We start from the raw sequence: 26,675 nt of genomic DNA on the forward strand, positions 1-26,675 counted from the left end.
TTTTTTTGCACCAGAGCAATATTTTTACTTATATTCCACAGCAGCAACCGAAATCAATATTGTTTTGAAAATCTGTCTTGCTAAGTGATGGGGAAAATATAGAATCAATTTAAATATGTTTTATTCAATGGATCAGTAAAAAACTTTTTCCAAAATTTTGACCATTTTAAAAGTTGACTGGCGAAACAAAACATTGCCATATGCCTGAAAAAAATATAATTCATTTTTTGCTATTGAAATATTGAAAGATCAAAGCCCCCCTCCCCCCCCCCCACACACACCTCGCTAATACTTTTTACCTTACGAAATATGCACACGCTCTTTAAAAACTTCGTGGTTCTATGAGCAGATTATATCATTCAGCTCATTATATGTATCCCTACACCAGTGCTTGGCTTTCTAAAAAGCAATGTACGTATACATTCATATTTAAGATTCCGGGTGCATATGTACGGAAAGATCACGTGGGCTGAAAGGACAGGAAGTTTAATTTGTTGTGAGTAATTAATCCATAATACGGAATTTGTTATTTGTATGTATCAGAATGAATAAGTAGGTATACTTTACAAGTGTGTATGAAAACTATGTGAACTTCCTGTGATATAATTTGCCGAATTATTTAAAGACTCAAGAAACGTAAGTCCATTCATGCTACCTCTAGCGATTTGTATCTTCTAGGTCAAATACCTGATAGTCTTAGTCATGCCCTTTACATGTGACTTTAACTACTACGTTTAACCATAGTTTGAAATAAGTGTTCATTTTTCTTTTGTTCCACGCTAAAAAACTTGTATTATAATTATGAATGTAGCATAAATGTACATTAACGCTCTTTACTAAAATGTAGTAATTTAAAGGTTGATGACGAGGGCTTGGACGAGGGCTGTGTGGGTATAGACTCATCGGGTAAAATATATATCTTACGGTCATCTCTAGACTCTGTGGAAAGCTATTTCGTGTCTTGATTGAAGCATATTTTGCCAGTTAAAAAGAACATGCAAAATTGTATATTTTTAATATATCTTAAACAGTGTGCATGGTTAGGCCATATGTACATGTATGTACATGTAATTACTTCGTGAAATGCTTTCAATATTCAATCAAAGTATAAATGCAATTCATCATTATAACTTCTGGAAGTTGTAACACTTGCAAGAAATTTGATTTTATACAATTCAAATGTTACCATAGTTGATACTATTTCCAAACACAAATATTTATGATATTGAGGATTCGTTATGGTGTCGTGTCATCAATCCCATTGATAAGTAATATGAAGGTTAATATGACGTAATATAATCCTACGATCATACATCTACTTTCTGCTACTCGGCCTACCCGTTTTGTCTGGGATGTCTTTAGTTTATATGTAAGCAGCGTTGAAGTCCGGTCTCTGCTTATTTTCAAGTATATGCAAAATATTTTCTCAGAACTGAATGATTTAACAACATACTCAGCAACTAAAGAAACTCACTAACGTTTAATATTTTGAAATATAAAATTCAGATAAATATACCTTTTAAAATGATAGCTAAGAAATTGGTAAAAGTTGACACTTTTCTCCAAAAATGAAAAATGAAGCCATTTTGTAAAATTTGATGCAAATGCCTTTTCCAATGACAGTTTTGTGACATTTAGAAAATAATATAAAGTATGAAATATTCAAAATTAAGATGACAAGGTGTGTTGTAAAGTAGACAGTCTAATATATCGTTTGATGACCAAATTTAATATGAAATTCAAGTGTTCGAGTTGCTTATGATGATTCTTTCTGCTGAGTATTATTTATTTTATCTCAATGTTAAGCTAATTACAATAAGGGTACAATAATAGACTAGTCTTTCTGTACCTTCAATGTGCTGTGCAAGCAAATTAGCTTCATCTAAATGCGAAAAAAGTTAGTTTTATACAATATTTTTTGGGGGATACTAAATTGTAAAATGAATTTGGATCATCATTAATATTCTGAAAATAAATCATAGGGCCCCAATAATGTCACACCAGTCCACTTTGACCTCTTAGGTTATCTGACCTATCATATTGGAAAGGAAGCCAAGGTGGCCTTATACTAAGGTAAACGTTGAACAGGACAGAGACCTGACCTAGATAACCAAACATTAATCTTGACAACAAATACTTCTATTTTTCGATATAATTTTTAAATAGATCAGATCTTCACATATTCGAGTGGTGGTTTAGCCAGATTGTTATGATGTACATTTAAAAATGTGAGCATATATTATTTCACACTTTAAACACCCTATTCATTTGCTCTTGCTAATAGCATTATGGCAACAAAATGCAATGTTAATATGCTTTAATCGAAGGCACTTTGAAGAACACCTTTTATACACTAATGGAATGACATCGTTATACAATTATGAATTGAGTTGTAGAACATTTTGTAGTATTAGGTTTCAAGGAATTCTCAATAAAATGATTAAATGACACACAATCTTCCATTATAACTACAAAAGCTACATTATTTTTTACATTTTCCTGGGAACATACAAAAGGATCAATTTCTTTTCAGGGTCCATGTCATATTTAACAAAGCTCTAGTAGGGCCAAAAAGGGGTAATACATGTACATGCAGGAAGAAGTGAACTGGGGCTTTTTAAATCATTACAAGTGTGATTGGTATTCCTCTGCCTTTCATGTATGAGAACTCCTTTTTTATGACATAACCATTTTTTTAAGTTAAGTAGCTGTCTTTGTAAGAATCATGCAAAATCTGAAAATGTGTTACACCCAAAAAAAGGCTACATATTTGTATTTTTGTAATAAGTTTTTTATGGGTCTATACCATGAAATATGTAATTATTCATTCAAATCTGCCTGCTCTTAGGAGATAATCAACATTGAAAATCCAATAGATTCTATTGTATTTGAGTGTCATTTACAGAGTTATCTCTCTTTATTTTGAAATTTACAGTGCATTCTTTATAATTTTTATCTTTTATGAACACAGGTTATATGAAAAACTGAATGTTAATTTCTGTTTACTATGGCAATTCAAACAAAATATAAAAAAAAAAAAATATGTAGGCTTTTTATCCATAAATCACATTTTGCATGATTCTTAGCTGGAGTGCTACTAAATTGCAATAACTAAGGAATCCTGAACACAGTTAATGCTGCATCAGTAACATTTGTTTTAGGATACCTTGGGTCAGGTGAACCTTAATTGGGAAACAGTGCAGCGGACGAACGGACGATGAAATACTAACACAGCTGTCAAAAAGCGTAAAAATGAACTGCCTTTTATGTACTGGTTAACTGAAGTTTTTATTGATATTTAGTTGGAGAGATTATCATAGATGACGCGGTTGTCTATTTTTAAATTTCTGACGAAGACACGACAAAGCCTTTGTTGACAAACTATTTTATCCTTTCAACTAATGCAAACATTCACGACGTGTACAAATGGTCTTACATGTAAATTGTTCTTAAATCATAAAGGATAGTTTCATGGAAACTAGATACACTTTTTGTACAATGTTTATTTTTGTACAAACATGACACATGGTGTATTCGTAGAGATTTTTCTACAAGTTAGTCATGACATTGGGGCTAGGTCTGAATTATTTGATAAACGAGGACGCACTGGTAAGATTTTAAGCTTAAAGAATTCAATATATTTATCTAAATTTTTGACAAAAAAGTCCAAAGAAGTGTATTTTGCGGGCTTGGGTTGGAATAAATGAAAAAGAGCTGAAAATTATAATGATTTAATTTAACGAGAATTCGACGAATGCGAGGTAGGCATAAACAGTGGTGTAAGGACGGCTAAGAATTAAAATTACTGTTTAGAAGATATAGACCATAAGGAGTTCAACTGAGCAACCTACTAAGGTTGAATTATCTCCCTTCGTTAATAGTCACACGGACATAGGCATACTCAAGGTACAATGTATATGAACAGAGAAAGTGGTCGTTAAGGGAAGTCCTTACTTGTCGAGGCTTATCCCTGCAATGGGCCCAAATCCATGAGTCAAAAATCACATATACAGTGTATGTTGTAAAAATATAACGGGGCGGACGCAGGATTTCAGGTCGGGGTGTGTAAATAATTTAAACGGCGGAGGGAAGCGAGGCACGACAATTTTGATGGATAGAATTTGTATTTCATGCACAATTTTTTTTTTTGGGGGGGGGGATGGGGTGGGGGATGGGGCGTACGTCGCCCTCTATGAAACCGCGCCTGGTTAAAGATCCCGAGACCTAACTCATCCAGTCATTTATTTCATCAATTCTCCCCATTGCGATGTCGTGTGTATGTTTTCTAACATTACTAATGTTAACTGTAATATGCAAGTATAAGTAGTTGACTATACATCTATCTCGTAATGATAATGTAAGTGGGACGACAGAATAAAGTCCAGATAAAGATTAGTTGTAAACTTTATGTCCGGTATAAGATACACTGTACATAATTTGTAACGGTAGTGTGTTTTACTACGCTGGACTACTTCAAATACATACTTGTAAAGGTAGGCAGATATGAGGTATCCGCTTATCCGTTGTACCTAGTTGAGATGTATTCTTGACGAAGCCTTTTAAGATATGGGCTGATGTTTTGGTTAAAAACCACAACTACTTTGTTCAATATTTGTATTTGATATTTGCATTGCCGTTTTAAGCGTATGATTTATCATCGAAGGCCTTTATACTTGAATGCTTTGTTTTAAGTGTCGAGTCATAATACCTACAGGGTAAAAATGCACTAAATTAAATTATGCACAACTCAAAACTTTACTCTTGAAACTTCATTTTGACTACAAGCACTCTCAGTGTATCACACTGAAATGCAATTTTTCTACAAGAATCGACTGCCTGACTGATAGAAAATTTGTCTTTTTCCAATATCCGATTTTGCTAGTTCTACATATTAATTGAGATGGATGATATTTATATATTTATGTGGTTATTAGTGTAATACCCCAATATAACTGTCCTGTTAATTTGATTTGGACTTGTCGAGCTATTAAAACCAAAACAGTGAAAGAAAACGAAAATGACATGTACGTGTATTATTTATTCATGATGAGTATAATTGGACATCCTATTTACATATGTACTATACAATAAAGTGTATTGTGTAATAAATACTCCAATACCTCAGTGTGACAGTAGAGGTTTGTATTATTTCGATTTTTCACATATACGTTCTGCTGATGTACACATGTATGTTGGACCCATGACATGTACATCCATCTTCAAAGTGCCGTGGGTGAGCGTCACAGTTGTTCATTGTACTTTTGCACAATTTGAAAGAGCTATTGCCCTTTGACCAAAATTTCAAATGTAGCATTTAAGTTCCTGGTGAAGTTAATACGATATGTACTGAGTAACCATATCTTTTCTCAGGTAAAGCATATCGCTGCATTGTGTGATGTCTTATTTGAAAAAAAAAAGGGAAACAATAAAGACGATTATGTTCACTCACGGGCAGCCGACGCTATTGGTCTTAACTTCACCTTCTGACCATTGAATGGTCGATTATGCTCAGGTAGCTGATTTCCTTCTCAAACCATCGACCAAAGAAGTCTAAAGTTTATTGCTCTTAATCTAAAAATTGTTCAATTTGGTAGTCATGAACGGTAAATAATTGTATAGCTTGATAAATAATTAAAAGTAAACGAATTGATGCACTTTAAATATCAAGTTACAAGCATCATGCTGTATTATTATTAACGATGCCTTTTCAATGCACAATCAATGTGTTTGATCAATGAATCACGAGTCAATGAAAGGTCTATTAAAGCCAATAAAAGCTATGTTCTAGCACCCCACTCAGTGCTTTTAACATTCTGATAAGATCTAGATGGTCTCTACTTATCACGTTGGCCCTTTATCGATATCGATAATATTTTTTTCTACAATTGTCTTGTTCGATATTGACTTCAACCACCTAGGATATGTATATCATATACACTATGATTCTTCCAAGTTATGCGTGAACTGTCAATGTTTCGTGATTCATTTGACATGTCGGTAGAGATTAAGTGTTTTTCGGAATGCTTTATGTCTCCATTGATATTAGTTTTGATTTTAATATTGCATCTTTGATATAGAAAGTAAACCGCAATCAAGTCATTAGAAGTCCATACTTAAATCGTAGAAACAATATCGGTTGTCACTAGTTTCGCTTTTTTTGTACTTTTTCTGGTATATCGTTTTCTATGCTTTCAGTTTTACAAGAATCATAATCCAGTCGACCATTGTGCCAGTGTAATTGCAGAATCAAGTTTTATTTCAAGTATCACTTGTAAAAGTGTCGAATGAAGGTCGGGGTGGATCGGTTTAAAGTGACTGGCCTTGGGCTGGGGTGGGTCGGTTTAGAGTGCCTGCGTGTAGCTCGGAGCTAAAAAAGTTATTATCTTACAATGGAAGGAGGAGGAGGAGGCTACACCCACCACTTTCCACTGAAATTTAAAAATTTGTTGTTTTGCACAATGCGTTGATTTTCAACGATTTTAGGCAAGTTTCACAAGGTTAACCGTTCGCTCCGCCCAGCATTTAATTATTTTTATGCACACCCAACATGGACAGACATCATCTCTGATGCTAACGCTGCTTAGCGCACTGGGGAAGTGAAATGTTCTTGCAAAAATAAGACCGACGAGAATGAGATTCGAATCCACGCGGGGAGAATTTGATATCTCAGATTCGGCCCTGTCTTGTATAAATTTTTTACTATATTTAGGAGGTACAAAGGGTTAACAGCAAATATTTACAGTACTTTAGAATTTTATGTTTACATTGAAATGTCACAAGAGCACACAGGTGCCCAATTTCCAATTATTACATATATGGTAATATGGGAATGGAACGACGTTGAATACTCAAAAACTAAATCAACACTCAGCAAACACTTTAGAACGAATAATTGTATTTTATTTTAAGGTTTCGTGCTAAGATATGATGACTTATTGATAAAATACAATGAAGAATTTTATACAATTAGGTCAGTGACCGGTCTATTGGATCCAAAAGTTTACAATATCAATAAAAAATCACCAGTAAGGTCTAAGTTGAATTTTAAGTTGACACCAGTGTTAAGAGTTAGATATATGTGTAAAGTTCATATTTTCAATACCATTATGAAGAAAAGTGATGGATTGTTCAAGTCTATGTCAATGACTTTTTAAAAGTACTCTTCTATCAAAGAATCAGGCACAATGTGTTTAAGGTGTGGCACATAAAGAAAGAAACAAGAGATTTTATTACATTATCCAAGTTTTTATATCTCACAACCTCTATGAATAATCATCAGTGTGTTTGTAAAGTTTACCTTTTTTAAGATATTGATAGGTCAGATTTAGTTGAAAATAGGGGAAAGTTTTACAATTTATAAACAGTAAAAAAATATCTACGTCGCACATGCTTCGGGAGAAACTACAATAGCTAATCAAGTTTATTTATGTTGCTTATTGAAGAGAGCTTCCATTTTCCCTAGGGATATTAGTTATGTATGCCGGTCCCTTAGTTATATACAATACTAGAAGTATGCTTTGTCAATTATATAACTTTTCATAGACTAATATTGATTGGAACCTTGGATTTGTATACCTCAATATAGCTATAACGCTGGGATTTTTGTTGGCAATTTTTGGTCTTGAATTATCAATGATAACCCCGGGTTCATGACCATAGAACACTTCATTTACAAAAAAAAAAAAGAAAAAAAAAAAAGAAAAAAAGAAAATAATAATAATAAAAAAAATAATCAGAAATCTCATTCTCCTGCAAAGAATTATGTTGGATATTGCTTTTTTTTTACACATCTGTTAAAATCAGTACCAAACCCCTTTGCTTTATGTATATTCATCAGCACTGTATGCTTGAAAGAGATTCTCTGATTTTTATACCCCACCATATGAAGTGACAACGTCTTAATATGTGATATCCTCAGAAAAGAAGCGTGTCCGTTTGTCCGTTCCCGACGATTTCCACATGATAACTTAAGAACGGATCATTGATCTATTTTTCAACCTTGCACAGTTTTTAAGTACCATAAAATATAGTTCATGGTCAACTCTCAGCAAAATCCAAAGTGCAATTTTTGAGTAAGGCCACTGATCATTTTGCTATCCCCTTTTTCACCATTATGTGGCGGGGTATCATTTAATATTCCATTTATGCCTTATTTTTTTGAAAGAGTAGTTCACATGCTGTGTACAAATTTTCTGCGCAGAGGGTATATTCCCTATTTTACACGTCCTTTATTATCACCTCTGTCGTACTCAGTGCTTAACCTACACTTTTATGCAGATAACTAGTACGGTACACAGGAAACAGCTCGTGGATTTGTAATGAGTAGACTAAGTGCTCATATCCTGTGTAAGCTAGAGGAGATTGGGATAGGAGAGCGCGATCTCCTTTGCAGCCAATAACCGCTTCCTGATTTATATGTATCACTCCGCTAGCTTACAAGCTATGCTATATAGGATGTGAAAAAAAATCAGAGGGGACGAGCACTGCTCAATGACAAATCCGCGAAGCTGTTTCTGTTGTATTGTAACGTGGGGTTTAACACTGAGTGTGGCAGAATGTAAAACCTTTGAAATAGCCAATATGCATGTACCCTTTATAGAGGAGATTGAGGAGAGCAAATGACAATTTCCTCACAGACCGAATAACCACTCTGCTGAAATTTTGTTATCTTGTTTTAGATTGAGAATATGAAGAATCTTTTGAGAATAGGACTTTTTTAGAATACGGTATAGTGTCTTCATTAAATACAAAAGTTAAAGATGAATTTAACTCCATACAAGCAGTTTAAAACTTATGAACTGTGACTTACATGTAATTTCATAGAAATGCCATAAATGTCTTGAATGTCACCAGACATTTATTCACACTACTAGTAGATATAACTAGTTCAAATATACGTAAATATGTCAGGCATAGTAAGATTGCTAACCTATAAGAAGGGAGTTTTCTTGTATAATTGGCCTATATATTTTGCAGTAGTTCGATATAGCTTGGATATGATGTATTCACAAATCAACTTTGGTATGTTTGATGTTGTGATGTCAACTAGTATAAACATACTGTCAGCCGAAAAAATAGGTTACAATTGTTTAACTGTTACCACCCAAAATTAAGGTGGAATTATCAACTCTCAAACTGTCCGAAGAAGTCAAACGAAATTCTAGTCAGATTCAAATGTAGCTTTCTTTCAATTACTGTTTTGGAAATGGAGAAGTATTTTGATGTGGTCTTTATCGAAATGGTATGTATAATATATTTTTCAGTCATTATACCATTTTATGTACAGTCATAGCATGACGCAGTGGTAGATCCGAAAGGGGGGGGGGTGGTTGAAACCCCTTTTTGTTTTTATTTATGTTCAAAAATGTAAATCATAAATGTCCGTTGCACCCGTGTACTGTGCATGCGTTGTCAGTGTCTGAAAATTATCCTTCCGGTTGCGTTGTCAGTGTCTGAAAATTATCTTTCCGGTTTTATCTGTTGTTTTCAGTGCTAACTTAAGGAGCTGTTCTTATATATTTAGACAGGAGGTGTAACTTGTTAATATGCATATAAAAACCCCCAAAAGAATCCACTTTATTTCCAATTCAGGGACAGTTCCAGACTACATGACCAGTCTAAAGGTCGATTTACAAGAAAGACAAATGTTTCGAATTGGTTTTCATAATGTGTACATGTATGCTAAACGTAAAACAATGACGCATATTGGCAGCAAGAATTAGTTTTCTGCACCTTGTATAATCAGTTAAATTATCAATAGGTACATTGTATGATGTCCATGTCCAGGAGTAAACTTTAAGTTCACTTGCACTGTAAAGGTTGATTGACCTTTTTAATACTTGCTCCTGTCTTTATTTAATCTTTTAGGCCGACAGAGCAGACGATGGTACTTCATTAACCTATTACAGTAACATTTAGATTTTTATTTGATTACTCGGCTGTATGGACTTTACTTATTCTGCTGCTAGAGAGACCAGCAGCATTTGAGTTCTAATATAAATCGAACAACAAAGTCATAGGCCACCGCTCAGTGGTCGCCGCGAGGACTTGTTCAGTTAACCCCTGCCTCTGAAGTTGAATTCAGTTAGTATTACACATTGCTTACAGGAAAAATACTTATTAGTATAATGTACAATGCCAGTGTTCTATTTTTTGAATGGTTTCAGAGAAAACTGTTTAAAACACTCAAAAGAAACGTGTGTACAACAATTCGGAAGTGTCAGATTGCCAAATTACTAGTAGTCAGGGAGAACGAAAGTCAATAAGATTATTGAATTCATGCTAGAACACTGCTTTTTATTAAACTGAAGTTTAATAAATAAACATATATGTTGTGGCTATTATTTACGCATCAAACGTGAAACGCCAACAGGATTTTACTGATTCAAGCAATTTCTTATGAATAGAAACTGTTATAATTTCTATGCTATTAAATAGTTCGGTATTATTTGTAATTTTATCAAGTCTTATTTTACCAAATATAGCTTCAATTATAGTAAATGTATTAGGATTTATTTTTGATTTGATATCCGTATGTGGTGATCTAAATGGTGCATGACAAAGCAGAATACCTTGACGCCTTAACGCTATTTAAACAGTGGCAATTTTTCAACAATTAATTTATAAATATACTCTTCCTACAGATTTAAAGTATCATGTTTCGTTGAAAAAAAAACAAGATGATTTGAAGTTTTATCTCTGTAAAATCACTTTCTAAAGACTGCTAATCGATTTATTTTTTAAAGATACTAAAGAGCAATGCGTTGCACTTTGGAATAATTCAATCATACTTTCCAAAAATTAGATACATGTTTTTAATGGGACTAATGCGGATGCCTTAGCAGTCATAAAAAAGCAAAACTTAAATTGGAACGGACTGACAAATAAAAAGACAAATGGTCCACTACTGCATATGCAAACCGATATTTTTTTCTGTCGGTTTATTATCGATATGCTAGCAAAAAGACCGGTCATGCGAGAATCAATGCATGGAGAAATGTATACATGTGGAGAAATGGTAACATTGACCAGCGATCGTGATTGTGCAAAAGTAAAATCGTATATGCGTTTTGGCAAAAACCACTGCTCAGGGGAAAGTGGCGAATTTATGCATATACCCTGGCAGCTGTTAGAATGACTGGAATCTTAAAAATTTTTAAAATATCAAGCAATCAGAAGCCTGGATTTTTATATAAGGTGTAATTATAGTAGAAACCAATTGATAAAGGCGCAGCTAAATGACACACGCAAGAGAAATCGTTGCACTTATGTATATCCATGTTTATATTCAATGCCGGACAAAATGTTGCATTTTATACATGTTCGTGATATAAACTTTCAGACAAATTGTCGCAATGGATACATGTATGATATCCAGTAAGATCTATTTGCTCGTCCCATACTCTCCCTTGATAGGAAACAAAGACATCCACGATCAGCGTATTCAAAACAGTGACGGCTAATGACCAGTGTCATATTATGGTTGGTTTGCTCTACATAAAGTACAATACATAAACAATAATGATTCTTTCTGGAAAAAAAAATGAATAGTATTACATTATGGTGGATTAATTTTGAAACAGATTTTTGAAATTCTTTTAACATAACATGTAATAGCGTCACGCGGTAGGTGTGTCATCACGAATTCTCAGATGATTTTCATGCCCTTCAACAACAATGGATAAGTAGGCATGTAGATCGTAACAACGATCGCTTCTTTGTGTCTGTTAATCTGTCTAAATCGTGATTTATCGAAATTTCAGAGGGAACATTATTCGATATTTTACCAATCGGAACAACTAGCCATTTCCGCTACAGGTTTATCTTTTGTACAATTTACCCCTATCTACACGTCATATTCCTCCGCGACGTTGCAAACGTTATCGTTACCAATGACGTCGATACAAAAATGCTTAAGAAAACTTTTTATTCAGATGTCCAAAGGCTTAAATTTTGTTGTTGCGTGCAAGTGCAAGTTTGTTATGTCTTTGTCATATTATCACCGGGTAAAACGGTTGCTTCTAAAACAGCACTAATATCGCGCATGCGTATTATAAACAAGTTCAAAGAAAATGATGCGATGTTAAAACATTACTTGACCTTATGATGGAAGTCCAATACGTAATGTCCGTCTAAGTGCATGTTGAATCCAAACGATTCTGTTTTGTAACTAAAAGAAATCAGAACTGAGTGATAGTGGAACCATCAAAGTGTAGTTTCATTAAATGGGATGACATTTTGGGGGCATGGATGAGGTGAGATTGGTTCCCTGTCAAGGTGAGTGCTTTTGCTTGACGATAATTTTCAAGCCACTTGTTGAAAATACCCGTACTCTTCTGTTTTTTTGGCCTCATCTTATACATAAATGTTGAAGTTTATAGCCTTTTTATCAGTCGTTAGCCATCCAAAAACTGTTTTCTACAATGTATGTATATTTCACATATTGACACATACCAATGTATGTTTGCGGCTGCTTTCGCACTTACTTATCATAACACGTCGTGATTTGGGAGCAATAACGCTTACCAGTCTTGTTCCTCGTTAAAACTACTTCTGTTGGTTTCACTTTCTGATAAATAGGGCTTCAACCTATGAAATGTTTTCCCTTAAATCCCTCTCCATACAAGGAGTTTACATAAACTAAACTGACATTTTACTTCAATATATGAAGCTTTGTACCCATTTTTATGGATTCAAAGGTAATATCCATTCTTTTTTACCGAAAGACCAACTCAACGTAACTCGGAAACTAGCTATTGACGTCACCAAATTAATCAATTTAAAAGGTTTTTTTTTCTATATTTGTCTAAAAATATAATACCCCCTGTCGCATAGTCAAACAAAAAAAAACTATTTAAATTGGCCTCGGTCGGCCGCACGATTCTCAAATAATTGGAAATATTATTCATAAAACCCATGATTGATGATCGTATCTCAGTTTTTACAGAATTCAATAGAAAACAAATAGGTGTGTTGAAAACCAGCCAAGTTTACGTCTCAAGTTACTCGGAAAGTTAAAACGTACCTACCGGTACAACCCTGCACTATTTGTTACGTCATTTCAGATATAATTTAGTTTACATTTACGCCGCATGTTAAAGTATCTTGTTCTTAAAATCGTGACTGCATACAATACCAGGGTCATCTTTGACGCTATAATGAAAGAGTCGGGGTTTCAGACGGCAGTAGATCGCGACAAGGCCGTCTTTAAAAAACATTTTGAATTAAAATTAGGAAGAAAAAAAACGCAACGCAAAATAAAAACTTAACTATCCAATGAAAGGGCTGTCTTTATTCTGCGTTTCTTTTTCCCCTGTTTTTGGATCAATATCGACGAAATTTAAAGTAACCTATGTTATGTGTATGTGAAGGCTGGATGTCTTTTTACTTTCGTTCTCCTTTGCCAAGTTTGAATTACTTTCCCTGTTTATTAAAATGATGACGCTTGTTCGAAACATTGGTGAAATCTCCAGTACGCAGTGGCCAATTGCACTTTTATTAGTGTAGTTTGACTGTCCACCTTACATATGACTTTGAGACCTCCAGACTGGTTATTCCTTCATTCATAATGCATATTTGAAACAATTTATAGACTAATTTGATACATGCATGTAATCTTGAATGACGTCACACCGGTATTGTTGCTAAAACGCCTATTATCTTATTCCTGTATATAAATGAAACGCTGTTTGCTTATATTTTTATGTGAATAGTATAATTATGAGAGTTTTGTTTGTGAATGAGTTTAAAGTTTTTTTTTCGCAGGGTGCACAAAGAGTGTAAAGTAAAGTCTCCAAAATCGGATCATTATTTAAATGTTTGAACAAAGGCATACCTAGACTCGAAAAACGTCACAGATTAGACCAAGTCCAAATATAGTCCACTGTTAAGGAGACTCGTGTTATCACAGTATACCTTAATGTATCAAGGTCACGATTTAAACTTGTTTTGCCCCAGGTTTAAATCAGATTAAAACTGCATATGTATAAAGTTAAAAAAAGGGGGTAAAATGCACTATTTTTGCAACTCTTTCAACTATAGGTCATCAGAAAATTATTTGTATAGACCTTCATAAAAAGTTATAAGGATTGGATGGTCAGAGTATACGCTAATCGGATTAACATGATTTTGTTCCCTTTTGGTTTGACAGTTCATGCACTCCGAACATTAAGTGTGGGGATCACAGCATTTGTCAGTTCTTCTGTTTATCTGTCTGTCCGTCCTTTCATGTACATAGAAAGTGTAACTTCTTCGATTAAAAGTTGCGCAAAGAATTTTGATGAAACTTAATATCATACACGCACGGAGACGTGCAAGCGGCAGGGTAGCCTGAATGGGGCATACATGTCTCTTTTTACTTGAAGAATTTTGTTGAATATGTGCAAAATTTTGGCAAAAATTAGCAAATTATACTCTTGGCCCTCCCCCATTTCATAAATTTCGGGGGCTTCCCTTTCACTGCATCTGCCATCTAAATATATATATGTATATTAGATTAAGATTAAACAGCTTTATTATTTTGCTATTTTGTAAGTCAACATGTGTTTAATTTTTACCCTTCACCTACTTGATATTTCTATAAACTTTCAAGATGCACGTGCCATGTCTTACTTGTAATTTTCAGTGTTGTTGACCAGCACTCTTTTTGTATGTTAGCATGTCGATTCAAACATTAAATACAGATCACTAATGATGAAAATACACTATAATTAAAAATTCATTTTAGCTTCTTTCCCTTATACATTATAGTATTATTAATTAATTTGAGATAAATACTGTAATCTGATTGGTTAAAATAATTTTGTTATATCTCAATGGATAAAAATATCGACACGCCCTTATTCAGTTAAATTCAGAGCTACTTTTCTCATGTTTTAAGATAAAAACATGTTTTAAAATTAATTTGTAAGAATTTGCTATGATAATAATTTTGTCTATTGAAAAATAACATGAATTTTCCATGTGCATATTTTGTTTATTGAACTTCGCGCAATAAACAATATGCACATGGAAAATTTGTTATTTTTCAATAGACAAAATTTTTATCATAGCCAATTCTTAAATATAAACTTATTATCTGTATCCGGCTCTGACTGCTTAAATACACTGCAGTTATACAGTGAATGTGTCTAAATTAATGCAACAATGTAATGTTTTAAAATTAATTAAACGTAAATGAAGCCCCCTTTCTTGTCCCAGTTGTTTATTTATTTTGTCGAGAAGTTATGCATACAATTTTAAGGTGTTAGATGGACTAGTAGGGCATGCTTCATGTAGTATACTGGGGGTCTTGTCAGTACTCGTATTTATACATACTTGTATCTGATAATAAAAACATTAGCATTAATCCTTGGGTATTTAGCACCTGTCACTACAGGTGAATTATACAAACTTGTTAGGATAATTTCATTACGGTATAAAAATTGGAGTTCAATTAAATAATTCATTAATTACCGTATTTAACATGATCCCATTATGACGTCATTTTTATTGATCTGTTGTGGCAACAACCATTATATTCTATAGATTAGATTTGAGCACTTCATTGACAACAATCCTATAAAACGCAGTGGTTGGCCGTTTCTATGTTTTGTAATATAAATAGATACGGGTATATATTAGATTTCTAAATTGGATTATTTCCCCTTGGACTTGATTTTTTTTTAATTGTTTGGAATTTCGAAATATTTTGAAGTGCTCACATGATTGTGGATCACCTGTCTGACGTCATATCGGATCTGACGTATCTCAATGCCCACTGACCCAAAAAAACTACAGTGGTAAGTTAAGATATTAAGATTTTTACCTGAGCCCAGGTATTTCAATGTTTGAAAAGCAAGAAAGCGGAGTTTATATATACGAGTATAAAGGCGTTGGTGGACCATAAACCGCAGGTCTTTTCTTCTTAAATTGTGATTTCACGTTTCCTTATTTGTAGAATGGACTTCGTCAAATTCTGCGATCTTACTTCTACTGGTGAAACGGCTGTCCAGGGATTTATTTGCGAAGAGGCAAATCTTTCTGAATATGCGGAATTAACTGATTTGGATAATTATTCCACAAGTTCTTACTCTTCTGGAAATTCAAGTCCAGTAGAATACATGCAGCTGGGAGATAGTTCAAGTAACTTGTCATCCAGCAGTCCAATATTTAATTACAATCCACAGAATTGCAAGATGGACCCGGCTATCAGTTTCTACCCAGAGCAAGACAGCTACCAAGAGCAACTTAGGAAAAATGAGATAGAAATGGAACATTTAGTGCAGGAGTCATTGTGTTCTCTCGAAAATTCAAACATCAAAAGTGAAAATGATGCTAAAAAATCAAAAGGGGCCCAAGGAGATCCATTTTTACCACCATGTCGTGTTTGTGGCCAGAAAGCCTCGGGATTCCACTACGGTGCTAACACTTGCGAGGCATGCAAGGTGCGTACACGTTTCTTTCCCTTGTAATATTCCACCCTTTTGTGTCGAGCTTTGTACATGTATATGTAGTTACAAATTCAGCCAGTCTCTGATTACAGTAAATCTCGCAAATGTATATAAATTACGGATATACATGCACGTTTTTCTTATATTCTTGTATTATATTTATACACTTGTCTTACTTTCATCTACACATTAGTTGTTTATACATCAGGAAACTATACGGCTACATGTACATGTATGTAATTATCTTAAATCTTTCTGTTTTTATTATAACTCGTAACATTTTTGTGGACCAACGGTCAGCCGAATGCCTCAAGGCCCTTGTCCGGTAAGAAGTAACGTGTTCAATAAAAGTCGATTTAAAATCTAATTCAAAAAGCAAATATCAATTTACACGTCACAGTCAATAATGAAAAATACATGTAATTCGAACGGTTGGTTTTCAATACTTTTTTTAATAAAACGATCAACTTGGAAAAATGTAGGCTAATTTGAATTAATTATTTCATATTAAATTTACCCTGAGAATCGTTTTAACATGCATAATACATAGTCTTTCATGGTTCGTTTCCTAACGAAATGAGAAACTAACAAAAGCAAAACTTAATGCACTTATGCTAGTATATATGTTTGTTTGTTGGGGTTTAACGCCCGGATGGGACACCAGGATAATAGGGACGACAAATTTTGATTGCCACTAGAAAAAGGGAGGGATGGGCAGGGTCGGGGAATTTAGCTTCCTGTGGCGGAGCGCAAAGGTTCCTACTCCTATCGAATACCACAGCAGGACTCTTTAAAGTGCGCGGAACGTGACATCTTTCCCAACACGGTGCAGTCAGGTTTTCCGTATTATAGCCTGACAACCCCAGCATGTAACATGCCAGGGGTACCCCATTCCACCACCTGGGGCACACATCCCAGTTGCTCTGTGGGCAGAGCGCCTAGCCCCTGGCTAGGTTTCTGAGCACTTTTTAGTCGCCTTTTACGACAAGCTTAGCGCTGCTGCAGGCCTATTATTTTAACACCCGGACCTGGAACACCCGGACCTGGAACACCCGGACCTGGACGGGGCTGTAGTATGTAAAATGACAATATAAAATCATACTGCTGGTAAGATACATAGTATGTTTCATCTTGAAGGAAGTAAAGTTTGGCTATTAGCTACAAATTATGTGTCCAGTCAGATGCTGGTCCCGAGATTTTTGAAGGGGGTCCAGAGATATGGAAAGGGGATCCAGGCTAATATTTACTCATTTTGGCCTAAATTTTGCAGCATTAACAAAATGTTCCAAAAAGAGGTGATGAGGTTTTAACTTTTGGAAACCCCCCACCAGTAACTGGTACTTTACCCCTCTTTTCATAAAGAATGTAAAAATTGTAAAATTTGTGTGAATTTTAGTTTTAATCAAATCTAACCAGTGTAAACAATTTAATTTGATATGGGATTATTTTTAAACATTAACTTCTTTATATTGTAATTGTACAAACTTTAAATCCCACACTTCATATAATAGAATATAAATCTATGGAAGTTCCATTGTAGATTTTGAAAATATCCATGTATTCTGTGGTGCTCATGTACCTGTCTCTGTAAGAATCCGGCAGTGGATGAGGCGTTGTAAAATACAGATTTGACAGTGTTTGTTACAGCTATTTTCAAAAAGATATAATTGACACAAAAAAAAAAGATATCAGATTTGTCTGATAAATTTCCCCAAAAAAGGAGTTAAATTTATACAACTGTATGAACTGAAAAAGTAACTGTCAAAATGTAGAAATTTTCAAATCTTCAGATTTGTGGTTTAAAATTTTGGTTCAAAATAAGTATGATGCACTCTGAGCGGAAATGTGAATATATCCTTTGAATTGGTTGGGCCATCCTCTGTAAACAAGTTTCAGATTCTTTTAAATTGATTCTTACGAAGACTTGTACTCACAATACCTGTAAGATATATCGATCTTCCTCGTTCTAATATTTTTACATGTACATATACATGTACCTGACTATCTATCTTAAACCGAAATAATAAAACAGCATCGATTACAATTAGTCTCGGTGGCGTTGCTTAGGTAACAGAAAGAAAAAATACAGCATATCGTCGTATTAACTATTCAACTGTTCTTTAGCAACTATGAGATGGCATAATTCTAAAATGAATATAGATTTTTCTGTGACGTTTGATAAAAAAATAACTTCGAGCAGGTGTGAAATTATATACGTCAGTGTTTCAGCCTATGGAAAGTAGAGGCCAATAAGAAATAGCCAAAAGTACTAGGGGCATACGGGAAAAGCTAGACCACTAGAGGCAAACGGGGATAGCTAGAAAACTATGATCAAAAAGGGACAAGGAAGCTATAGATTTAGGAGCAAACATGTTTATATTTACTTTTTTGCATCTGATAATAACTTAACAAGAATCTTCTGTACCGTTTATTTACATACTTGTACATATTACAAATTGTAGTACAACTACATGAACTTCTAAAATCTTTTTTGTAACGTTACATAGTCTTTAGGTTTTAAGCAGAGCGAGCGATCCATTGAAAGGTTATAGGTCATGACCTCAAACTTTGTCAAAATAAAATATTAAAAATGACGAATTCTTTTATTTTAGGGATTTTTCAGAAGAAGTATTGTCAAGATAATCAAAAAGAAGGAACAATATAAGTGCCACAAAGATAAAAACTGTGTAATTGGACCTGGACGGCGGTCAATGTGTGCTTACTGTCGGTATAAGAAATGTTTAGACATTGGCATGTCACAAGAAGGTAGGTTGAATGTGCAAATCGATATTTATAATTGTTTCTAAGCACGAAGACATCAGGAGTCGATAAGTCTCCATAATATCCCATCGATGCCCAAAGTGACCTGGGTACAATATTGACAAGATCCCTAGTCTGAGGGTTTGTACGAGATGCCCCCTAATGGACGGAATCATTCTTCCATAGTACAACAAATCGCATGGAAATAACAGAAAAAGTATCTTTTATAATACACCCAGACTATCAGAACAATTGAAGTAAAAAGAATGTATTTTTTTTTTCGAGTTTTGCGTTACCATGGCAATTTCCCTACGCCTTTTACCTACTAAAAATGCGGTCAATATTCGCCAAAGTAATATTTTGCGATTTGATGTTTTCGAGACAGAGGTGAATTCTGATTTTATGTTTCCATGACAATATCATGTGTCATCTTCGGTGACCTGCATTCTGGTGACATAAAAAGCGCTGTTTTCATTGGCAGATTTAGTTGAATATGCTAAATGAGTGGATTTGTCTTCTAAATGATGGTGGTCAAATTTCAGGTGAAATAGTGCGTTTATAAGTGGTCAATTAACTGTAAATGAGCCAAGTGAACGTTTATTTACGATGTTCCCGGAGTTTCTTTCAAAAGACTTTTTCGCACTCGTGCTTGTGAAGGCTAGCTCAATGTATAACTTTAAAGTTCAAAGTTTGTAAATGAATATGTAAGAATATTACGCACAAAGTGGCTCGATGGGAATATATTTAAATTGATTTATAAAACACTTGTGGACACGATTGTTTAATTAAATGGCTTTTACTACTTACAAAACCATTGAGACTTAAAGAAAATAAATAGTCCATAGCACACGTTTGTTTGTATTGCCATCAAGACAAAACCGCTGGGAGGTCAAATTGACTAATCTTTTAGTCCATGTACATATTTGACTTATATATTCTTACATGTGATTCCCACGTATGTACTGCATAGCAGATGGAGATTCAAACGGACACAGACTCGATGAAAACTCACCTTCCATAACTTTGTAAAAAATACGAGTTCATTACATGCAATTTTTTATTTTTCATCAATTATTGATACCAACATATTTACCTCGTGTCCCTTCTTACCTGATATAATTTATTCTCCCCTGTCTGGCAACACAATCGAAAAATAGTTAAGATCGCAAAACTGTCTAATTTTGAGAACGCATTATTATTCCACAAAAGGGACGAAAATCAGAGATTTCAATCTTATCAGTCTGTAATTAGCGAGACTATATTGATTAGGCTGAGTTTACCATTGTTTCTAGCAACTCACTGTTCTATACACCTAAAGTACTTGTAGCTGCCGTCTCAAGGGTAAAGCCATATAACCGTAATATTAATTGCAGATATCGCAAAATCAATTGCCATGACTTCGATAAATTATTCATCTTATCCATGAATTGACTCATTCATTCATTTATGTCGATTTCATGTAACATATGTGTATTTAAATAGTATAATCAAGATATAAGCATTTCCGATTCGAATAAGAAAATGGGATGGGATTGGATACTCATTAGTACCACTATACTCAATTTCTAATTCAAACATGTCCGGCCGAACCTTTGTCACAGAGTAATAAACAAGAAGATGGTTTTGTTTGGTTTGCATACAATGTACACTTTCCATAGGTATAAACGTAACTACCTGTTTAAAGCTTTTTATACTAAGGATATTTGAAATATTTTTTTTTCTAGCTGCACTTAAAATTGATCACTTCAACTATAACTGAAGCAGCTGTTAGAAGAACAACGTACCGTATACAGAAGTACAAGTCGATCGAATTAGCCCAGTTTCCAAAATATTTTGTCGCTTTTACGATCAATATGTAACTACTTGTAAATTCTCATTTGTCATTTACTTCAGTATAAATTTTGAGCGATGTGGTGTATGCTCTGGTCTTCAGCTCTTCTCAGGGTTCGATGCCCAGGCCTGTCGAGTCATACATGCACCAGTTTTTTTTTTAAAATCACAGACTGTTGCTTTTGTGTGTGCAGCTTGTCGGTCTATACAATGTAGGGTCCATTGAGGCAAAAAAAAAAGATAATAGTCTTGTTTCTTGCTACCATTAAGAAAAAAATAGGTGTATGTAGGTAGGAAAATTTTTTATTTATCAAAAACATTTGACATTAAGTTAATGGGGAAACAATCTAGACTTTAACGGTGCTTGAGCCAAAATGGTCGTAACATGTTTTGGGTAGGCACAAAAAACTAGGGTAGGTAGGGTATCAGGAAACAGATATGTTGCTTTTTTTGGCCTGACTAGTTTCTATTGTGAAGAAGTTATACCAACAGGCGGTAATCTGCAATTAATCAACTAGTTAGTTATTTTGATAATAAAAGAAGTCTTTTGAAAAAAAAATGGAAACAAATACAAAATAAACTTTTCTCAATATTTCAGCAATCAAAACTGGTAGATACACGTACGAGAAAAAATTTAGGGACACAAAAGAAGTGATTGAATTGAGAAATAAGGATTTGACGAACAATAACGAATCAGATTCAAACTGTGGCGATGACGAAGTGGATGCATTTATTGAAAGGCTGGTGGAAATTCAGGAAAAGTTGATTCCAGATTTTAGAAAAAGTTTTGACCCCAGCACTCTTTTGGAAAAGCAGCAAGAAATATACGTAAGTTTACTTATACTTATCGTGGAATACAAAATCCCCTTTAGAAGCCAACCTGTGGATAGAAATTTAATGAAGAATTCACATCCCCTGGTAGAGCTCCATGAAATTAGAATAATGCTAAAAGCGTCAAGCGTTTTCTTACATGAGAAAGTTTGAAGGCAGGATTAGATTTCATGTTGAAAAAGAGATACAATTATGGTGTACATACATTCAATTATCGATTTTTGCTTGTGTAGTCATCTTTAAAACTATCAATATCCGTTAACTTGATGAGTCTTTTTTTAAACTGAAACTCTATGAACTCTTAAACTCTGTTAATAACAATATGTTGCCCTTGGCTGTAGTTAATATGAATAGAATTAAATGTTTCTTGAGTTCATGACAAGAATAATTAAAGTGTTTGTATCCTCATTTTTTTCTAGATCATAAAAGTAGTGCGCCAATGGATTCATCCAAACGAAACATGAGATGAAATCTATAGTTTTAAAAGGATACGTGCCCATAAACAAGTTTAAGAAATGCAATGCAATTTGCCTCATAAATATTATAAATTGCATTGAATTGAAGTACACTCAGATATCTTTATTTAAACAAACCAAAACACATCTATTTTGGGTAGCCCAATTTTTCTTTTCTTGTATGAGAAAAAACTTATATCTATCCCTTGTGACCTTAATTTTCGATATTGCAGTACTATACACATCTCCTTTTGCGAGCTACATGTACTACACTCATGATAATCAGGCATTTGTGCCGAGCTAACATTTCGTCACAAGTAATTTGGTGACATTATTAATTCGGTCAAAAGTCCGCTGAAGTGGTAAGTGGTCCAATACCATTGGTCGTTTTCTGAAGCCTTGAACCACATTTTTCATCTGTTCACTCCTATAACCCATCCAATACTAGTCGAATCTGGTTTCAACTCTATATGTCTAATCTATCCCCCGATGCCCTGTTTGTACATGTATCCATATAACACAGGTATCTAGGTCTTTTACACGTGTTATCTAGTCCGCTATAATATATATATCTACACCGATTTATGTACAGTACATTTTGTATATCCATTGTATTGGTAATCAATTTCCTTGTCAAAGAGTGCATTTGCATTGCAATGCAATTGTTACTCTCAGGAGTTCCTCGTTCATTGTTGTCTGACCCTATTGTCCTGGAAAATCAAGTCTTAACAGATTAAAAAGTTTACTGAGGTCTTTCCAAATATAGTTGTTGACACTATGATAAATGGTGGTCCAAGGGTTTTGTTTTTCCACCAATTACATTTCTAATTTCTCATAGTTTCCAGAAAACAATACGGTAATACCGTTTTGAATTTGCTCATCAGTGTTGGTACCTATGGTGAAGTCCTGTGAATGTATATTTGTCCGTTTGTTAAATTATTTGGAAATTACATGTTGTTGCTCTACCACAAATTCTTCTAATTGCAACCCAGCAACTGCTTCCGTTCGTCAGTCCATTACATGTTTTAAGACACCATTCCTTTATCGAAATTTGTTGAAATTTTGCAGGTTTGCTTGGCGTCATATCACACGCTATCTTGATTCTATCAAGAAGGGAGTTACGGAACCTTCATGGGTTCGTCGTCAGCTTAAAGGTTAACTTGAAACCTAACCAGCGCTTGGACTTTTTATATTTAGCACGCACATCATTTCCAGATCGCTCATTTCATTTATATAATGGTGTCCTATTTCTTTTCAATTACAGTCACGATATAAACAAAAGCAGGAGGTCTTTGGAGAAATGAAATCGCTACCTTATAATGTGTACGAAGAAATCTACAATGAAACTGGTTTAGATCTTGGTAATCGGTTTGAGAAGATGGGAAGAATAGCTACGAGTATGGAGAAGAACATTCGGAACATAGTAGAATTCGTTCGTGTTATTCCAGGGTTTCTTGATTTATCTACCAAAGATCAACTTCAGCTTATCAAATGTAAGCCTTTAATATATACATGTGTTAGTTACATATCTTTGTTAGTTTGTTATGCTGATGAAAAAAAAAACTTGCAAAGTCCCGATACATGTACATTTTTGTACGTGTATCTTTGCCATTGACCTGACAACTTTTTGAGATATATTAACTATCAAAAGCAGATCTTATTAGTTTGGGATACCAAACATATCTGTACATGTAGGACTGGAATATTAAACTGAACACAAAGATTTTTACAATATATCAGTAACTAAACGTGAACAAATATTTAAGATAATCAATATGAAAAATGACACTTTTTTTTGGCGCTGATTAATCAACATGGTATCGATTCTTTTTGTTTTTCTGTGGTGATATTGTCATCACAGAAAGATAAAGATACAGGAATGCTGGGGATTGTTCAAGTGTTGAGTAGGGTTACATTTGTTAGTTCTAGATCTCTTTTACTTCCTCATACCTGTCTATATCCATATTAGGGTAAGGCTTTATCATAAGGCAGATTTGAAAAGGGGGGGTTACCATCCAGAAATTTATAAAAAGAGGGTCTAGGCTATCATTTTCTCATTTTGTACCCAATTTTGCACTAACCTGACAAAATTTACCAGGCATGGAGGGAGTCTCTTCTAGATACAGGACTGCTTAATTTGAATGAAACAATTTTAGCAAAACCACAAACTGCATAATTAAAGACAATGAGGCGTGAAGATACTTCATTTTCAACTTGTCTTATTTTCAGCATGTTTCTCAGACTATTGGTTTCTGGCAGCTCACAAAAGAATCAATCTGGACTTGCAAGTGGTTTGTGGTTCAGTCAACGCTAGCTTTGAAGAGCTTCTAGGGCTTATGAAGAAAGACTACTTAGATGAAATTTGTTCTGTGACAAAGAAACTTCAGCAAGTCAACATGACAATTGAAGAAGTCACCCTGCTTAGGGCTATCACTCTCACATCAGCTGGTAAGTTTCCTTAGAAACACAAAATTAGTTGTCTTTAAAAACTTTTGAAAAATTATTTTGCATTGTTTAATTTTATGCCATGTCTGCGGTTTTGTTGTTTATAGCTTTTATCTTTAAAATAGTTTATGATTGTATAAAAATTTGCTACACATTGTAACATTTTAATGAAGTTTTCTATGGAACTTTGACCTTTGAAGTTATTAAAAATTATTTTTATAATGTATTCATTATATAGAACCTACACTGTGTATTACTTTCTGAGACTTACGTTGAGTGCTTTTATTATTTTGCCTTTAGGATTCTGTCAGGGGCGTAGCTGCCTATACGCAAATACGCAGTTGCGTACTTTCGGAAAAAGTAACAAAAATTAAAAACACACATTTTAAAGATGAAATAAAGGTTATTTATCACATATGCATACCATAAACGTAGTATAGGCTCTGAAAAACTGGCTCCAAAATCGTTAAAATTCAGGATTTGCCCTTAGGGCTTTGCCTTTCCGGACTCACTGGGGGCCTTGAGCGACCCCCAAGACCCCTCGCCGTAATTTTGCGTATTACTAAAACAGGCCTAGCTACGCCCCTGTCTGTTGTGTTTTCGGAGAAGTTACATTTACGCTTTTTTCTATTTCAGACCGTTGTGAATTAGAAAATCCAACAAAAGCAGAAGCAGTCCAATGGAAGCTAATCAACTTTCTCAGATCTCATTTGAAAAAGAATAATCCGAACCCAGATCACAGATTCTGTCAGCTCATAGACAGTATGACGTCGATGAGGAACTTAGAAAGTGTCGCACGTGATATTCACGCGCTCAGATCAAAATGGCCGGTGATGCAGGACCACCCATTGGTTCTGGATGTCATCAAATGTCATTAACGATATTTAAAACTTCATGGAATATCATTAACTTTATTATTGTTATATAGTACATGGTTATTCGTTCCAATTTTATTGTTTCTGTGTTCTGTTTAAGAGAAATTCCTCAGATTAATTTTTGTTTTAATTTTGAAGTAAAAGGTATGATTCCATTTTTCATTATGTGTAAATGGAAAGAGAGATACTTGCATTACTTATAAAAGACGTGTATGAAATGAGTTTATTTATGGGAATATTGTATGTCTGTCAGTCTGTATGGGGGTAGAAATATAAATGAAAATATGATTACTTGAGATAGATGGATTTTTGAGTGCAGTTGAGAACGTTTGGTGTACTTTGTACATGTACATGTATGTCCATATTTATTTTGTCTCAGCATTGTTGACATATTCCAACTCACATTTAATGTCATATCCAATTTTATTATTGTACCAGCCACTATTTTAACCCAACTTTATTTGTACTGGAAGATAAACTTACCAAAATATATGATATAGATGGTAATTATGTTTTTCTTGTTGTTATGAGTTTTATGGGCATAAAATTGCGTGTAAGATTTTACTACACGTATGTGTATTCATAATCACCTTATGTTACTTCAAAGTTGTTGTTTTGTTTCAAATAAATTTAATATTGTTTAACCTTAGTACTTTTTAAAAGGGTCTGACATTTTATTCAGATTTAAATGTGGAGTAATATTGCCAAGTATTAAATGGAGAAAAAAAACAGAATCAGTCAAACTTAGTAAGAAAAATACAGTTCAAGCAGTGGTCCTATTGCAAAAACCTGAAACGGGAATAAAAAATATGGAGATATTTTAACAATGAAAACGATAACAAGGAGAACAGAATTGGATCTTAAAACAATCGTGTAATTCAAATGGTTGCCCCTAACATTCAGCACACTCATACATTGTATTTCCTTGTTATGCAAATTAGTAGCAGTCTTCACAAAATCAGACATGGCCGGGTGATTCATGCATACCAAAATCCCAACAAATTCACTTTTATTACTTCAGTATTCAGAAACAGAAACAGACCACAATT

General features: G+C 34.1%; 1 protein-coding gene across 8 annotated transcripts; it reads left to right on the plus strand.

Moving 5' to 3' along the window:
• The first annotated feature begins 376 nt into the window (after nt 1-376).
• LOC148610173 (vitamin D3 receptor B-like) lies at nt 377-26,270 on the plus strand. 8 transcript variants are annotated; one of them, XM_088542312.1, is made up of 8 exons: nt 547-636; nt 3,162-3,246; nt 15,938-16,424; nt 19,043-19,196; nt 21,619-21,848; nt 23,571-23,799; nt 24,536-24,754; nt 25,388-26,270. In XM_088542312.1, exons 3-8 carry the CDS (start codon nt 15,939-15,941, stop codon nt 25,627-25,629), a joined length of 1,560 nt encoding a protein of 519 aa, XP_088398438.1. In that variant the 5' UTR covers nt 547-636; nt 3,162-3,246; nt 15,938; the 3' UTR covers nt 25,630-26,270. The 8 variants fall into 8 exon arrangements, with proteins under 8 accessions (XP_088398435.1, XP_088398433.1, XP_088398440.1 ...); XM_088542309.1 differs by lacking the exons at nt 547-636; nt 3,162-3,246 and adding an exon at nt 377-496; XM_088542307.1 differs by lacking the exon at nt 3,162-3,246 and having other exon boundaries at nt 472-552.
• The last annotated feature ends 405 nt before the right edge of the window (nt 26,271-26,675 follow it).

This window comes from Perna viridis, chromosome 8, assembly GCF_037379345.1.
Source record: "Perna viridis isolate PV_CMFRI_1.1 ecotype Kerala chromosome 8, ASM3737934v1, whole genome shotgun sequence".
In the NCBI taxonomy this organism is placed as follows: domain Eukaryota; kingdom Metazoa; phylum Mollusca; class Bivalvia; order Mytilida; family Mytilidae; genus Perna; species Perna viridis.

What these genes read in the sequence shown, in the direction of transcription:
- LOC148610173 (XM_088542307.1), top strand. An exon ending in ACACTTGCGAGGCATGCAAG is followed by an intron (nt 16,425 to 19,042) that starts GTGCGTACACGT and finishes CTTTTATTTTAG; the next exon opens with GGATTTTTCAGAAGAAGTAT. An exon ending in TATCACTCTCACATCAGCTG is followed by an intron (nt 24,755 to 25,387) that starts GTAAGTTTCCTT and finishes TTTCTATTTCAG; the next exon opens with ACCGTTGTGAATTAGAAAAT.